General features: G+C 52.0%; 1 protein-coding gene across 1 annotated transcript in view; it reads right to left on the bottom strand.

Annotated features, from left to right (window-relative positions):
- Window positions 1–2,853: 2,853 nt before the first annotated feature.
- The window catches only part of LOC103824606 (GDNF family receptor alpha-4), a 74,247-nt gene continuing 59,082 nt past the window's right edge, over window positions 2,854–18,018 (bottom strand). Inside the window, exons 4-8 of the mRNA XM_050974262.1 lie at window positions 14,872–15,217; window positions 11,520–11,629; window positions 9,742–9,876; window positions 9,367–9,524; window positions 2,854–6,857 (exon numbers count right to left, since the gene is read on the bottom strand). Of these exons, the coding sequence (XP_050830219.1) occupies window positions 6,711–6,857; window positions 9,367–9,524; window positions 9,742–9,876; window positions 11,520–11,629; window positions 14,872–15,217 (896 nt within the window). The 3' untranslated portion in view covers window positions 2,854–6,710. The remainder of the gene's footprint in view (window positions 6,858–9,366; window positions 9,525–9,741; window positions 9,877–11,519; window positions 11,630–14,871; window positions 15,218–18,018) is intronic.

The raw sequence follows: 18,018 nt of genomic DNA, 5'->3' as shown, positions 1-18,018 counted from the left end.
GTCCCTCCATCCATCCATCCATCCATCCATCCATCCATCCATCCATCCATCCATCCATCCCTCCATCCATCCATCCATCCATCCATCCATCCATCCATCCATCCATCCATCCATCCGTCCATCCGTCCCTCCATCCATCCATCCATCCATCCATCCATCCATCCATCCATCCATCCATCCATCCATCCATCCATCCATCCATCCATCCATCCATCCATCCATCCATCCATCCATCCATCCATCCATCCATCCATCCCTCCATCCATCCATCCATCCATCCATCCATCCATCCATCCATCCATCCATCCATCCATCCATCCATCCCTCCATCCATCCATCCGTCCATCCGTCCATCCATCCATCCATCCATCCATCCATCCATCCATCCATCCATCCATCCATCCATCCATCCATCCATCCATCCATCCATCCATCCATCCATCCATCCATCCATCCCACCTGCAGCTGGCTGTTTTATCAGCTCTGCCTTCCAGGCTGCAGCCACAACGTGCCTCCAGCAGAGTGACTGGCAGGATTTCCATTGACATGTTCCCTGGGATCCTTGCTCCCACCAGAAACCATTTCCACTTGCCCTTTGAAAAAACCCCCACTAAATGACTTGAGCATTTTTCATGTCAGAGCTAATTCTGCAGCTTTTCCCTTTGGCAAACATCCACTATTTTTGCAGAAATTCAGTGTTTTAAACACCGAAGCAAGATGTCTCCAGCATTTTAGCCCTGTTTGCTTGGAGATAACGTGTGGTAAATTGTTTCTGATTTCAACATCCCCTTGCAGCAGTTGAACCTCAGCTGCAGGACTTCACTTGTGCTGTGTCTGCAGCCACAGTGGGATGTGATGGGGACTGTGGGTCCTGTCTGCAGGTCTCTCCTGCTGTGCTGCCCCAGGCTCTGGTGTGTCATGGAAACAGGGAATGGTTTGGGCTGGAAGGGATGTTAAAAACCATCTGGTCCAAGCCCTGCCATGGGCAGGGACACCTTCCACTAGAGCAGGCTGCTCCGAGCTCTGTCCATCCTGTCCTGGGGGCTACACAGGTGAGGTGAGAAAAGGTAAAACCTTTTCTCTGGGAATGTGGAAAAATCACTTCCTGTGCTCTTTCCTCAGTGTTTAATGTCTGGGGCTGGAGGAGGGTGTGGTGCTCAGTGTTGTTGTGGGCAGAACCAGCACCCCCAAAATCATACCCAGACCCAGAGACAGAGCAGAACTGAGGGTCAGCCAAAGTTTCTTCAGCTATTAGTGCTTCTCCTGCTCCGGAATCTCCTCACCCTAAATTCAGGATGATTTCCTGATTTCCAGGCTTTCTTGGAGCCAGTTGCTCCATCGCAGAGCAGGGCTGCTGCAGCCAGGCCCTGAGCTGAGCCCCACGTGCTGTCCCCGTGCAGAGCCTGGGGAGTCCCACAGGGGAGTCCTGGGAGCTCCTTGAATGCCAGGACCCCCTGGACCCCCCTGCAGCTCCTCCACCCCAGCTCTCGTGGCCCTGGAGTGCCCCCCCAGTTCTGGGTGCTGGCCCTGGTCGAGAGCTGCTTGCCCAGAGCCAGGGAACCCCTCAGCTCTGCAGGGCTTCCCCAGCGTGCTTCAGGTTCAGCTGGCTGGGACCTGCCCAGGAGTTGTCCTTTGAGTCAGCAAAGCCCAGCCTGGGTGCTGTGGGGAGGGAAAGGCTGTGAGGAGAGTCCAAGTCCTTCCCTAGCCCTCAGGTTCTGCTCCTCATCTGCATCCTCAGCTTCTCCATGCACACATGGAGGCAAACATGATTTCTGGGAGAAAAGAGTGCAACATTCATGTGTTCAACCTTGAACTCGCTTTAAGAACTGACTTAAGTTTTACTCATTATTTTTATCAAAAATTTTATGTGCATTTATTTTCAGAATTTTTCCCCTACCCAGAATTTGGCAAGAAAATATTCCATGTACCTCTAATCAATTTTCCTGTGATTTTTTTTTTTTTAAGTTGCCAAAAAATAGCTCACGGCTGTTCATGGCATGGGCAGAAGCCTTCCTGGCTGGCATGACCCACCACCCTCGCTTCTCCTCCATCTCCCTTCCTCCTGTGCCCAGCACAGGGTGCAGCACCAGCCCTTCCAAGCTGTTTCCACTCCATGGGACACTGGTGACATCCTGGCACCAGTGGCTCCACAGGCCCCTTACTGCAGGTGCAACTATTCCCATCCCTGCTACATCTTGCACTGCTTCCCTCCTTCTGTGCTGGCACCGGCTTTGAGCCAAACCTGCCCAGATTTCCCAAACCTTTGCAGGTTTCACCCCCGCAGGCCACACAAACAGCCCCAGGACTGGTGTGGGGACTCGTGTCTCCTTCCCTGATGACACTGGTGGCTCTCCATCCCAGCAGAGCTGGTTTGAACTTTGCTGGGAGACACGGGATTGGGGCTGGATTGGAGCCCTCAGAGCTGTCTGCAGCTCCTCCTGAGGGCAGCTCTGACCTCTGGGACCAGGGACAAGACCTGAGTGAACATCTGGAGCTGGACCAGGGCAGGTCAGGCTGGAGATTGGGGAAGGTTCTTCCCCCAGAGGTGCTGGCACTGCCCAGGGATGGGCACGGCCCCGAGGCTGCCAGAGCTCCAGGGATGCCCAGGGTGGGATGTGGGGGTCTGGGCAGGGCAGGGGTTGGATTGGATGATCCCTGTGGGTCCCTTCCAGCTGAGGATATTCTAGGATTCCATGATTCCAGCCAAGCACGGCTCATCTGAGCCCCACCACTCTTCCAACTCCCAGAGAACATCCCCCAGTTTCTTTCAGCTGCTCTTCCAGCACAGGAGCAGAGCTCAGCAGCATCCAGGACGTGCTGACAGGGACAAGCTGGCATGGCAGGAGCCAGGGGTCAGGAAAATGCGTGTGTGCTTTATTCATGGATATGTTTGAATATTGACATGTACAGAAAAGATAAGTACAAGTTTGACCCCAGTTTGGGCTGGCACCCACCACCCTCCCCTCAAGCAGGGGCACACAGGGGGTCCCTGCTCAGCACCATCTCCCAGCCCCAGGTCTCCCTCCCAGCCCCTGCTCCCGCCTGGACAATGCTGGACGTGACGTGACATGGCATGACAGGTACAAGTACATACACAATATTTCACAGGCTCTCAGGGCTGCTGACACTGGGAGTGGTGCTGTGCAGCCAAAAAACAGAGTTCAGTGGCTACAGAAAGTCTGGCTGGTTCTTTAACTGTGTTTTTTTTCCTTTATTTTTCACATGATTCTTCTTTGTGCTTATGGAAGTTGTCAGGAATGGAGTAATTCCTCAAAAAAAATTGTCTCCCTTTCTGTCTCTTGGCTCGCTCTGTCTTTTGCCTTTACAAGCAACTGCTGTGACTTCTGTGGTTAATCAAGAAACTTAAAGATGAAGATCCATGGTTCACTTCACAGAATTCAGCAGAGATGGAATTTCATCCAAAAAAATTACTGACTTTTCACAAGGAAAAAGCAGTGGTCTGTGCACACATGTTGGTGGGTGGGAAGAGAGAAATCATGTTTGCTTCCTCCAGCAGAAAGGTTCAAAAGTCATCATTTTTTGGAAAGTTTGATTCATGAACAGGCTTGGAGGGAGAATGAACATTAAATATAGGTGAGAAGAGTAAAATTATCAGAACAAAGCCAGGAAAGTTTGGGGATAATTTTTTTTTGTTGTTAATTCCCACTCCCCAGCTCTTTCCTGCCAGGTGAGAGGCTCCTTGCTCTGTGCCTCATTCATTCCATCCCAAAGCATCCGTGAACCCCAAGGAAGCCCCAGGAGGGCAGGACCTGGCCTGGGACAGGGCTTGGAGGACAGGACATGGGAACTGAGGATCTGGAGTGAGACAACCAACATCTGCAGAGCCTTTAAAGCAAGACAGCCCTGGAAGTGTCCAAGGCCAGGCTGGATGGGGCTTGGGAAGCCTGGTCCAATGGAAGTGACCTGCTCATGGCAGGGGTCTGGAACAGGATGAGCTTTAAAGTCCCACCTGACCCATTTCATGATCCTGAGATGTAAATCCAGGGGAGATGATGATGTCTCTCATTGAAGTCATTGAAGTAGGTGCTGATGTGGGACATGGTACTGGGATGAGGTAACCTCTGGAGGTCTCCATCCCATCCAGTCCTTGAGTAGGATTCTCCACACCTCTTTTTACAGCATACCAGTCTGAAGGGAGAGGTGAGGTGGGGCCACCAGGCATCCTGACCACCCAGAAAAACTCTCTCTGCTGAATGAGAAGGAAATGGCAAAGTGGCACTTCACCATCACTGGCACATGACAGACACAGGAGTGGGTACTCCTGGAAAGCAGCTGACACTTGCATCCCCATCCTGAGCAGATGCTCGGCCTGGGCACGACTGAAAGCTGGTGGAGACTGGTTTGATGTGTGAAAAGCAGAGCGTGACTAGAGGACTGGAAAGGAAAGGGGCAGAAGGATGCAATTCCCAGCATGACCTCGTGGTGTTGAGGTAGTTCCTTGCCTTGAAGGGCTGAGCAGTCAGGGTTTCATCCCTCTCCACTGCAGCTGTGAGGACACAAGCTTTGTGTCACTCGGTCTCTCAGGGGACACTGCTGTCCTGGGTAAGGAGAGATGTTCACAGCAGCTCTGTGCATGTGTGGGGTCACTTTGAAAGGACTTTCCTGCCTGCAGCTCTCCCTCCTGGTCGGCTTTCCTGGTCAGAGTGAGCCCCTTGGCCATGAAGTTCTCACACACAGCCTTTGGGTCAGGGTGTGACCCTTTGGTCAGACTTGTCACCCTGCACACCAGCCTTGGAGCTGGGCGTGTTCCTTTGCACAGCCCTGCATCAGGAAAACCAGGGGCTACAGCCCTGAGCCCCTCAAGGAGCAGCACTTTGGACAGGATGCAGCAGGAGGATTTCTGTTCATGTCAGACACATCCACAGGTGTTCAGCTGAAAACCAGAGGGGTTTCTTGCTGGAGCAAAAGCCAAGGAAGAAGTTGCTGCAGTTTCTCAGAAAATATGAAGCAATAAACAATGGGAGAGGTTTTGCAGGAAATGGGAATAAAAAGCAACGGACTTTGCTGTGTCAGATGCTTCCGAAGCCTTTTCATGCATTCAAATGCTGAGGAATTAATGATATTTATTGGAGGAGCACAAACCAAGGAATAAATGGACTGCTGCAAAGGCCAGGCCTAAACACACTCAGGGGGATTCTGGGGCTATTGCTCTTCCTCCCATGGCACTCAGCCTGGGTAAGCATTTATCCTGGGAAACCTTCTCACTCTTCCTTACCATCTTCTTTCCTGGCTTCCATAAAGGGGCTCAGCCCCCCAAGAGGGCACTGGCACTCCTCAGCTCACCTCCTCGAGGAGAGACCCTGGGATGGTCAGGTAATCCAGGGTCACACACCTGCCCCTCTGTGCCCCAAGACACCAGAGAGGCATTGATCCTCACTTTCCTCTCCTGGGCTCTGGCTGTGGCTCAGAAGAAAGGGTCATTTCAGCAGCCATTGCTTAAATGACATCCTCCCTGAAAAAACAGGAACAGGCAAGAGGCAAAACCCTTGGCCTGCTCACCTGGAGACAGGTGGTTGCCTCGGCCAGTTTTTCAAGGAGGGGAAACTGAAACAATCCAGTCCCTACCCATGATATAATTCATGACTTGGCCTTTCTTGGCTGGGTATTTCTGTCTTCAGGGTGGTTTCTAGAAAATCTCTCCTATCCTCTCTCTTCCCAGGAAAACAAACAAAATCCCTTGGCTGGAGACCCTGTGCCTGTGAGACCAGAGGCCGAGCAGGTAGCAGGTGAGAGTGGGGTGTGCTGGGCTCACGTCAAACCCTGCCCGTGGGCTCACACATGGGCCCCTGATGGAGAAAGGGTAGCCTGGAGTGGGACAATATTGGCCTCTGGTTGTTTGGATGTGACAAAAATGCCCCAAAACACTGAACAGGACCAGTGGATAGAGATGTTTGGGTTGGGACACAAAAATTTCAGCCGTAAACAAAATGCAACACACGAGTTTCTTCCTGAATAGCATCGATACAGGACACAGGTTTCCCTAAGAGGGAGGGCCTGAGGGGAGGTGACAGATGAGACATGGATGCTGGTTGCACTCTGGCCATGGTTTTGAGAGGGTGGATAATCCCTGCCAGCCAGTTCAGAGTGTGGTTACTTGGTCCTCCCCAAAGGTGCTTCAGGTTCCTCTCCAGTGAACAAAACCAACCACCTTCCCACCAGTCTTCTGGTTTCTCCAGTCTGAAGGAACCAGGTGTGTTGTCCTTCAGGTCCTGAGCAACCGTGCAGACATCCCCATGTCCTGCCAAGAGCCCCTCAGTGTGGGCTTCAGGAAACCTCCTGACAGGTCATCCAGTCATTCAACCATCAAAAGTCTTTCCCCTCTTGGCTGGGGCAAGAAGAAGCATTTCCTTTGCAGCTCTCATTTCTTGGATCACCTCTCTCCTTCATCTTTTCCAAGGGAATTGTCCATGGCTTCAGCCCTATCCATAGGGAGCTGGAGAAACAACAACCAAGCTGTGGTGTGGAAAGGTGGCCAGGACCAAGAATGAGCTGGTTGCCAACAACGCTGATCATATAAAATCAAATAAAATGGCAGACAGATGAGGAGGAGGAAAGGATGCCCAAACACTGACCTTGCCTTCCCTTCCCCTCCCTTCTCCCTGCTCTCCTCCTGAAAAAGTTACTGGTCTGGTTGTTCAGTAAAGAAACCAACGCAAATCGAGTCTCTGCCTGGTGTGTGCCAGCCCTCCTCACATCACAGGGAGGCTCAGCACAGCCGGGCCCAGGAGAAGCCACAGCTGCAGCAGAGAGGCTGCCCAGCAGGGAGGGGCTGCTGGGCTGGAGGTGCCTGAGGACAAACGAGTGGAGCCACGCAGGAGCCTCTCCTCTCCAGCCACCTAAAGAGAAAGGAGACAGCGTGGGGTGAGAGCTGTGCCTGATCATGGACTCATGAAATGGTTTAGGTGGGAAGGGACCTTAAAGACTATCCAATTCCAACTCCCTGCAATGGGCAGGGACACCTTCCACTGTCCCAGGTTGTCCCAAGCCCTGTCCAACCTGGCCTGGAACAGCTTCCCAGGACAGCCACAGCTTCTCTGAGCACCCTGTGCTAGGACCTCCCCACCCTCACAGCCAAGAATTTAGTCCCAATATCCCATCTAACCCTGCCCTCTGGCAGTGGGAAGCCATTCCCCTTGTCCTAGCATTCCAGCCCTTGCCCCAGTCCCTCTCCAGCTCTCTTGGAGCCCCTTCAGGCAATGGAAGGCCACAATTAGGTCACCCTGAAGCTTCTCTTCTCCAGGCTGAACCATTGCAATTCTTTTTCCCTATAGGAGAGGGGCTCCATGTCTCTCACCAAACTGGTGTCCCTCCTTAGTACCTTGGAGGATCTGGGGCTCGGGGGCTGAGCAGCCCCAAGTGTGTGCATATGCAGAGGGGCCAGGGCTGATTTCAGCACCCAAACTCCAGCCCGGAGGTCAGCACAGCTCTTCAGCTGTTGGTGAAGGTGGTGTCACAGCAGCAGAGTCATTTGTGGGCACAGCACTTGCTTGGACACTGCCTGGAGGTGTCTGTGTGAGGGTGCCTTGGTGCCCTCTCAGGTCAGTGGCCATCCAAGCATCTTACGGAGCCACTGCTGGCCAGTGCCTTGACCTTGTGACCTTAAAGGTAGGTGTGGAATATACCTCCATGGTGCTGGGAGACATTTCACCAGCTTTCCCCCTCAGGTCCAGAGGTGCCAACCTCATTAAACCTTGAACAGGATCTAGATTTGGAGCTGAGTCCAAAGTCAAGACCCAAATCTCTGGTTTCCAGCAGGGACCACACTCCAGCAGCACTCACACCCCAGAGGAGGGATGTGCTGCTGCCACGAGGAGGTTGGAGATGTGGCAGGCCCATCCTCCACTGCAGCTGCTTTTTCCAGCTTCCCACCTGCTGTTGGGAATACTGTCCTGGTCACAGACAGTTCACAGCTTCTCCTTCACTTCCAGGATGATGTTCTCAGCGCTAGGTCTGGACCTGAGGCCACTACTTGGATTTCTCTAAGATCTGGGGAGCACCAGCTGGAGAGAAAGGCTCCAGGTCTGTTGGGTGCCAAGCTTGTGGCCTGGTGAAGGTGTTCCTGTGCCCTGCAGCAAAGCCACCTGGAGAGAAGTGAGGGAACCTGAGGCCACTTTTCTGCACCTCCCAACCTACCACTTATTGATGCAGGATGGCGCCCAGCTGGGGAATAATGTGCAGTGACTCCATGATTCAGAAGGCTGAACAATGGCTTTATTAAGCTATACTAAATTATATTAGTACATACTATATATATATATATATATATACTATATATATATATATTACATACTAAACTATACTAAAGAAAAACCCATGACTCCTTACAGACAGTCACGCCACAGCTTTGACCTAATTGGTCAATCAATCAAAACAACCTTCACCAGTGTCCAATTAACAAATCACTTTGGGTAAACAATCTCCATAACCCATTCCACATGTGCCAAACAACAGGCGCAGCAAACAGAGATAAGAATTGTTTTCTCTTCTTTCTCTGAGCTTTCCCACTGCCTGCCCCAGGAGAAATCCTGGGAAGGTCGTGCCTGCAGCTCTCTGTGAAGAGAGCTGTGGCCACAGCCACTCTGTGAAAACGGGGGAGGGAGGTGAATCGGGTGTTTTCCCAGCAAAAGAAACAGTGATTAGCCTTAAAATAACCCACACTTGGAAGTTCTGAAGTATCAGTCAGCCCAGTGCAAAGCTCAGTCCTTGGAGTCTAGTTAAAACTGACAGCTTCTGTAACCTGCATGTTCAGCAAATCAGGGTCACTGTTAATTATTCAATAGGAAAATAATTGAATCTGAAAATTACTGTGGTGTAGCAAGTCAAGGTCATTTTATTTAAAAATAAAATATTTAATGCCTATCACAGTCATCATCAGTAAATGAACATGTTATTTGTTTAAAAAAATTTCAATTTAATAGTATTTTGATTGTAATAATTTACTGATGAACAGAACCATTCCTTTCAAATTTTCCAATGCTTAGCAAGCCTTAAACCTCTTAAACCTTAAACCTACATTATGACCTCTAGAATCCTCATCTAACAAGGGAGGGACTTGTATCCTGGGAAGTTGAAATGCTTGTCTGAAGCTGAACTGATGCTCTGAAGGATGGTGAGGAGCCAAGCCAGTGATCCTGGGTGAAAACCCCATGGATTTCCCAGGACTTCAAATGAAACATATCTCTGAAGAAGGGAAGGGAAGGGGAAGGGGAAGGGGAAGGCCTCCAGGAGGTGGAAGGCAGGTTGGAGGCCTGCATGTGACACAGGTGGAAGGAGTTGAGGTGAGGAGGCTGCAGGAGGCACAGACATGGCTGATCATCTCTCTGGGCCAGGCCTGCCCTCTCCTACCTTGGTGGGCTGGAGGTGCTCCAAGCTGTTCTCTCTGAGGGTCGCCACAGCTCTGTTGGCATTTCTGTCCTGCTTGTACATCTGTGTGGTGGGGGGGATGGACGGGGCCACGGCTGTGTTCAGGTGAGTCCCATTGCCAAAGGCCTGAATGGCGTTTTCTTGGTGTGGGAAAGATGGAGAGAAGGCTTGTCAGGGCAGGGTGAAGCCTCCCTTTCCCAGCCTCTTTCTCTGCACCACCCAAACGGATGCCTGAGGCTCTGCAGAGCTCCTTGGCTGGAAACACAGGGAGCTGGACGCCCCCAGACCCTAGAGCACCATGGCACCCCCAGGTCCCCATGCCCAGAAGCCCCCGCAGCGTGCAGCAGTGGCACTTACGGAGGCAGATGTTGTTGGTGAAGAGGTGCAGGAAGCTCTGGCACTCGTCCTGCCGGTTCCCGCTGGCGTTGCAGGTGCACCAGGGAGCGATGCTGGATGTCGAGTTGTCGATGTAGTTGGGGGTGATGGGGCTGCCTGCCAGGACCGACGGACAAGTGTTACTGCAGGGCAGGGACCGCAGGAAGGGGCAGTGACATCCCCTCGGGCTGCTCTCCTGGGTGACTCTGCCTCAGCTGAGCCCCTCCATGACAGCAGCAAAACCCTTCAGGTGCTGATGTCACGGCTCTGGTTTGCCCCCAGGGAAGGGAAGAGGAGCAGTCACAACCCCTTTGCTCACATTGCCATCACCAAAGCCTTCGGTCAATTAAAAAAGTGCTATCAGTCCAAGGAATGGGCAGTTTCTGGGAATTCAGGTTCCCTAATAACATTCAGAAAATAATGGAATGGTTTGGGTTGGAAGGCACCTTAAATCCCATCCAGTGCCACTCCTGCCATGGCAGGGACACCTCCCACTGTCCCAGGTGCTCCCAGCTCCAGTGTCCAACCTGGCCTGGGGCACTGCCAGGGGTCCAGGGGCAGCCCCAGCTGCTCTGGGCACGCTGTGCAAGGGCTCAGCACCCTCCCAGCCAGGAATTCCTTCCCAATATCCCATCTGATCCCTGCCCTCTGGCAGTGGGAAGCCATTCCCCCTTGTCCTGGCACTCCCGGCTCTTCTCAGAAGTCCCTCTCCAACTCTCTTGGAGCCACTTTAGGCAGTGGGGGTGGCTCTAAGGTCTTCTTGAAGCCCTTTATTCTCCAGGCTGAGCGTTCAAAAACTGTATGTGAATGTGCATAAATGTTTCCATGCTGTCGTTGAAAAAGCCAATTCAATCTCCAGAATGAAGGTTTAAAATGGAATGAAATGTTGGCCCCAAAAGGTCAGTTTGTCTCATCTATCAGGACAGACCTGGTCCAAAGGCCACTGGTTTGGACTCTTGTCTGTGCCCATGCCAACTGCTGCCAGCTGGGCTCTGCAGCATCTGAAACCCCCATGTGACACCCTTTGAAGTTGGCAAAATGGCAGTGCATGGTGATTTCCAGTGGCAACACTGGTGATGGCATCAGGGAATCCCTGGCAGAGCAGACACCCTGGGACAGCCCATCTATTTCCAACAGAGAGAGAAGCTCAAATCTGTCAGTAGCCCATGGTTTCTCTCCCTCCACTGCTCCATTCTAAAGTTACCCCATACCCATGGCTTAGTCGTGTCACTGAAGGGAGAAAGACCAGCACCAGGTTGGATGTGGCTTGGAGCAACTTGGTCTGGTGAAAAGTGTTCCTGCCCATGGCAGAGGGCTGGAATGAGATGGGCTGTACAGGTCCCTTCCAGCCTAAACCATTCCATGACTCTGTGATGTCCTGGAGAGCTCAGCTCTCCACCTTACTGTCCTCATAGGCAGAGTAAGAGGAGACATTTCCCACCCAGAGGAGACTTTTCCCTCCTGGAGGAGATGTTTCCCTCTCACAGGAGATGTTTCCCTCCCAGAGGAGAGGTGTCCCTCCCAGAGGAGAGTTTTCTCTCCTGGAGCAGAGGTTTCCCCCCCAGAGGAGATGTTTCCCACCCAGAGGAGATATTTCCCCCCCCAGAGGAGATGTTTCCCTCACAGAGGGAAGGTTTCCCCCCCAGAGGAGAGTTTTCCTTCCCGGAGCAGAGGCTTTCCCCCCGGAGGAGCAGTGTCCCCCCAGAAGAGCAGTGTCCTGCCCTGCTGGAGGAGGAGGAGGAGGAGGAGGAGGCCCTCACCGATGATGCCGGTGTAGGCCAGCAGGCAGGCGGCGTAGCTGTCCCTGCGGCAGCCGCTGGCGGCCTGCGGGGACGGCTGGCAGTTGAACTGGAACTCAGCGTAGCGCGACCTGATGGAGCCAGAGCACAAAATGGAACGTGTTACCACAACTGCCGGGAAAGGGGATGCAACAGCACACTCGTGGTGTTCACAGAGGGGAACACGTTTGCAAAATGCTGCTGTAGGTGTCCTTCAAACAGCTGGAACAGATGTTCTTTTACAATCTCCTGCCTATCCAAACAAACCCAGGGAGAGGTTTTGAACAGGTTCTGCAGTCAGTGTTTTACAGGCTTCCTCCAGGACTGCAAGATAAGTCCAGTCTTGGAAGAAATGTTTGCTTTCTGTTGTGTGAGGTTGGTTTTTTGAGGGAAGAGCTGTTGCCAGGAAGGAAATCAGTCTGTGTTACCATTTTCTATCTTCTGGGGGATAACTTTGCCCTAAGACCCCAGCTTTGATTTTTAGTCTGATTGGATGAAACAGAGAATTGCTCTGGACCAGTTTCTTTCTCTAAAGACTCTAAATACAGCTGAAGTCACCTCAGATCAAGGGAAATGTCCAGAGGTTCAGACATGAAATGTCCTACCCATGGCCAGGGCTGCTGCCCATCCTCTGCTGCAGACACCCATTCTCAGGAGAAGGACCCTGGAGCCTGTGGAGCAGGCAAATCATTCTGCCAACCACGTATCTGCCACCAAACTCTTTGGGCATGAGTCAGCTCTTGGCACATGGTGGTGTTGGAGATTGTAGGATATCTGAGGCATCAACGCTGGACTTCCAGGCAGGGCACAGCAACAGCTGGAGACCCAGATCCATCTCAACATTCGTTCTGTGGCCAGGCAGGAAGGGATTTCACGTGGCATTTGAGCTGCTTCGGAAACTCAAGCATGCACCAGCACTGACAACGCCTGAAGGGAGGGTTCCTTAGGTGACAGCCTGCACTGTGAGCTCAGAACTGAGAACCTCAAACGTTTAACCTGCCTGGGCAGGGTTCCTTAGGTGACAGCCTGCACTGTGAGCTCAGAACTGAGAACCTCAAACGTTTAACCTGCCTGGGCAGGGTTCCTTAGGTGACAGCCTGCACTGTGAGCTGAGAACTGAGAACCTCAAATGTTTCCCCTTCCTGGGCAATCTCAGAAAAACAGAGCATGTTGCTCCTCCCAGACATCCTCTCTCTTCCAGACACGTTGCTCTTGCTCCTGGTCAGTGTCAGCATTCCAGTTTGCACTTTCCAGCCCACTTCTCCCCTACACCCCTCTTTTTTTCTCATCTTTGTTCCTGTGTTTGCCCCTTATCAACCCTTTCCTCCTGTAACACGGACAGGTAAAATCTTTCCCAAAACTTGATGCATTGTTTGGAGATTTAGAGAAGGGAGATAGTGACTGCAGGTTTGATATAATTGGTACTAGTAGAACCCACCCCTCTTAGCTGGGAAGTTCAAAGGGCTAGAGCTGTGCAGGAGCAGCAGGGTGAGACTCGGAGTGTTTCACTCCACTTCTTTATGATTTATTCCTGGCTTTCCTTGAGGATTCTGCACCGCTGGCTTTGACCAGGTCACATGTCAACCTCTTGCTCCCTCTGTGTCTCTAGAGGATATTTTATTTGATATATTCAGAGACCAAGGGACCAGATAATTAACAGCTGTGCTGCTTGCAGGAAATAGTTTCCAGTCTCCTGGGGAGTAACACTCTCCTCTTTGAACCTCTTCCTCCCCACTGGGCCCTCTTGTCATGTTAGGGAGGGGTGGTACCCATCCATTTGGGATTCCCTGGACAGCCAGGGGACAACATCTGAGCAAGATCTGGTCAGCTCAGGGGCTCTGCATCTCTCAGAGTCTACTTCTGCACAGCTCAGTCCTTCTCCTGCCTCCGTGTTTCTGGGGTGCAGAGTGCTGAGGGTATTTGTACTTTCATGTTTCCAAGAGGATGCCACTGCTCTCACCTTCCTTTGTGAAAATACATAATATTTTCATTGTAATTAAAAGATGCTGTGCTGGTAGGGGATGGCTGCTGGAAGTTCAGCTCAGGAAGTCCCAAACCCCACAGCAATTAGAGACTGAGACAATAGAGGGAGGTGTGTCCTACACTTGTTCTTGTGCTCTTCCCCAGGTGTCTGCTCATGGCCCAGGTGCACACAGGGCACTGGGCTGGGCCCCTGGGGTGCTGTTTTTGCCTTACATCTCTACTGCCAGCTGGGCTCTGCTCCCGAGAGCTCTGTGGAATAATCTTCTGGAATATCAAAGACTTTTTGAGCAACAGGGAGGGGAAAATACTGCAGATGAAGGAAAAGCACTGAAGGGGTTCTGCTGTCAGTGTGCGCACGGGATGGGTCTGTGTGTGTGTGACTGGGGCTGGAAGGAAACAGAGGAGCCAACCAGGCTGGCCACAGACTGTGCTGTGGATATGGAATGACACCAGGACTCTGAGACTCCTGGTGCAATCACCAAAACATAGAATCACTGAATCACCGAATCACAAACGGTTTGAGATGGAAAAGACATAAAAATCATCTCATTCCATCCCTGCCATGGCAGGGACACCTCCCACTGTCCCAGGTGCTCCAAGCCCTGTCCAACGTGGCCTTGGGCACTGCCAGGGATCCAGGGGCAGCCCCAGCTGCTCTGGGCACCTGTGCCAAGGCCTCAGCACCCTCCCAGCCAGGAATTCCTTCCCAATATCTCATCTAAATCTACCATCCCTCAGTTTCCAGCCATTCCCCCTTGTCCTGTCACCCCTTGCTCTTATCCAAAGTCTCCTGCTCTCTTGTAGGCTCCTTTTAGATATTGGAAGGTGTTATAAGATCTCTCTAACAAGCCTTGCAGTAGAAGGGTGTATTTTTTCTGTATATAGAATAATTTTTCTAATTAAACAAGCAAGCAAGGAAACAAACATGGTTTTAAGGCCTTCACAAGTGCCTGTGGCTGTCGGGATACCTTGGGTGCTCCTTGAGGATGCTCTGGGCTGGGCAAGAGGAGCAGTGAGGGGGATGGATTGGTGCAAGGGGCTGTAAGGACCCCTCCCCCATACTCCTGCTTAGCCTGCACCTTCCTGGAACTGTTCCCATAACAGGTCCTTCTCTAGAACCAAAGCCAAAAATCCACAGAAAATGTCCAAAGAGCTTCAGGGTGATCCTCTCCCATCCCCTTCTGTCTGTGAACACGTTCTGTGGGGTACAGGGACAGGGCTGGTGGGAAGGGCAGGGCCCGTCACGGCCATGTGGGACGCGCCCCAGGAGCGCCGGCGGGCGAGGGCGGCAGCTCAGGGCTGTCACCCAAGGGAGGCCCTGGGTGGGGACAGCCCTGCATGGGAGCATCACCTGCAGACGTAGTTGTCCCGGCAGGAGTCCAGAGGCGCCAGGCAGTTGGGCTTGTCCTTGGACTCGTAGGAGCAGGCGGGGACGATGGTCTGGCGCCGGCGCTCGGCGCAGGCCGTGTCCTCGCAGGGGCAGAAGAGCAGCTCGTGGGTGTACTCGGGGGGCACGCGGTCGAAGAACTTGCGCAGGGCCTTGTGGCACTTGGAGCGGTTGCAGGTGTCGGCCCGCGCCAGGCGGCGGATGCAGAAGGAGACGTACTCCGTGCGCAGCCGCTGGCACATCTCGTCCACGTTGCAGGCCTTGGCGGCGTCCAGACACCGGTTCACCTGGGTCACCTCGTTCTCAGACCCTGCGGGGCGGTGGGACACGGTGAGGTGGCCCTGCCCCCTGAGGCCTTCACCCCCTGCTCCCATCCACGGCCTCCCGGTGGCACCACACCCGCTCCAGGAAGGCCATGGCACGGGGAAGTGCAGGTTAGCTCTGCAGTCCTGGCAGGACCAAATCCTCTTTCCACACTCATCTTTTCCCAAGAAGTGCCACAGTCACGTACCAGACTTCACCCCCCCAGAGCTCACTTCACCAAGCTCGTATCTTTAATAAAATGAATTTTGCTTTAATCTGGGCATCTGGTAACACTTTACTAATGCAGATTAACCAGCCTGAGGCCTGGAAGACAGCAGGCATTAGAAAGTGCAGCCATGGGTGGATCCATCGAGTGGTGGGACCTCCACTAATGGACCTTCTTGATTCTGCAAGTTGCTCAGGATCAAAGGCTGAGTCTCTGCCACATGGGTGGGCTTCACTGATTCCTGGCCCCTCAGCCTCACTGCCCTGGACAGGCAGCTTCTCCTGGCCTCTGAAAGCTGCTCAAGGCTTTGGAGCAGCTCTGTTTGTTCACCTCAGGACCTGCCCAGCAAAGGGACACCTCTCTGGTCACAGTGTGCCCCATCCAGACCACTCTGAGCCAGTATCCCGCTGTCCCCAGTAGTGACAGTGCCTCCACAGGGTGGGATCAGAGGAACCATCCAGCCTTGTGTTCCTGTGACCTGATGCTGCCTGCACGTGAGTGCACGTGGGTCTCTCCCCACACCCTTTGCAGGGTCACCCCTCACTTACATCAGCAAAATCACCCTGATGTCCACCCTCCTAAACAAGAGGAGAAAGAATGTCCCAGTCTGGGTGGGAGAGCAGAGATGCGCTGTGGGAGGCAGGGAAGGTGGAGGAAATCTGCAGTAAGGGGAAAGGTCAGGAAAATAAAGCAAAAACTGCAGTGATGGATGAGAAAAACAGTGTCTTCATTGGGAAAATCGGTATCACATGAGTTTATATGCCAACAGCCTTCTCTTTAAATTAAGGAAAAGGAAGAGGAAAAGGCATTTGTCTAACACTGGTTGTAGGGCTGCTTCAAAGGTGGATGGGGGTCTGTTTAATAGAGGGGAAAAATGCTATGGAGTCCCTGGCAGGAGTCAGTGGAACAACACACTGTGTCTGATCGAACAGATAAAACAAGGATCCTTCAAGCTTGAGAGAGAAAATGAATTTGAAGTTGTTTTTCAATTAACTCTGAATTAAAACCATGACCAGCAGCACACCAGAAGGACTTTCTCCCCAGCAGAAAAAGATTTTTCCACCGAGGAAAACTCCCCAGAATGATAAATTTCCAATGCAGAGTCAAGCCCTATCTTTGACTGGAAGTTAAAACCAGCCAGTCACTGCTGACAAGTGTTAAAACATTGACAATCCCCCTGAGCCCTTCAGAGATGGCTCCCCTCCTTTATTTCCCTGACTTTATCAGATGCTCCTTCTCCCAGCACTTATTTTTTCCTTCCTGTTGCCCCCTGTTGCTTACAGTGAGCTGGAAGTCAAATTCCAAGTTCCTCAGTTATTTTATGGTGGGTGAAAGTTTTGCTTGTTGTGATCCCTTCACTAAATAGTTACCTTTAAAACTGCCCAGAGATGAATATTGTCAGAGCATTGGCTTATGCTGGGAAGCTGCCAGCTAACGTGTAGGAAACAGTTACTTGGAAGGGTTTCATTACCCATTCAGCCAATAAATCACAGGGAACATGCTGGATTTTCTCCTCTTCCCACGCAACACCAGCAGATGTGCTTTTTAAATCACTGCTACAATTAGAGTGGAGGGATATGGTTCCATTTGTACAGTTTCAGTAGTGGCCATATATTGTTTATGTAAAATTTAGTTAATATACCTGTTGTTCACTTGGCCTATGGTCACAGGGGTGTCTTATGTTTCAACAAGTTCTTGGGATTTCTTTTTGGTAGATTTGAAAGAGGGTCCTTTGGCAGTGTTGACCATATGACCCTGGACACTGGACAGGCAGAGGGCAGCAGGTCATAAGTTATGTAACAGAAGATATTGATTAGTATGAATAAGGACAAAAAGGCTAAGAAATTTCGTGTCCCTAAGTGGATGCCAAGTCCTCTGAAGAATCCCTGCTGCTCTGGGCCTATTGGCTTTGTTGCACAACCTATTTAAATTTGCTTTAAAAACCTGAGATTGTGTTAACCATGCATAAAATCCCCATCACTTGATTTCCCCATGCTCTGAAGCTTTCTGGGACTCAGCAGAACGGGAAAAATTCCAGTAAAGAAAACCATGATCCAGCAAAAAAATTTCCTGTCCATGCACCAATCCGCCAGGTGGAGTCAGTAAGAGCGAGGTCAGGGAGCACCTCCCATGCCCTCTGCTCCCCTTCTCCAGGGCTGGTGGTTAGTTTGCTGCAGCACATTTTCACCCAGCAAGTGCCTGGCCATGGTGGGGACTGCAGACCTTGCCCAGCTGCAGGGACATGCTGCTCCTTCCTCACTAGGGTGCACTCCAGCTGTGGATGTCACCCCAGAACAAGGCACACATTCGGAAAAGCTGTTTGGGCACCTCTGCCAGAGACACAGGAGGAGCACAGTACCTGCTCCCAGACAGGTAGTTTGGTAAAACACCCACTCTTGGAAAGCTTCCCCACAGCTGTGGAGCACAGGCTGGTTGTGGTGGCAGCTGTGCCCTGGTGATGGGCGGGTTATTGGTGGCTACACTGACCTTTGAACTGCTGAGCCCTCGAGGAGTTAAAAGGTGTCAGGCTGCTCTGCTCAGCCATTACCAGGGTTAGATGTACAGCAGAGCACGGCTCTGTG

Source organism: Serinus canaria, chromosome 4 (genome assembly GCF_022539315.1).
Source record: "Serinus canaria isolate serCan28SL12 chromosome 4, serCan2020, whole genome shotgun sequence".
NCBI classification, from domain to species: Eukaryota; Metazoa; Chordata; class Aves; order Passeriformes; family Fringillidae; genus Serinus; species Serinus canaria.
The sequence above is the reverse complement of the archived record's forward strand: the minus strand, read 5'-3'. Positions and strand labels throughout refer to the sequence as shown.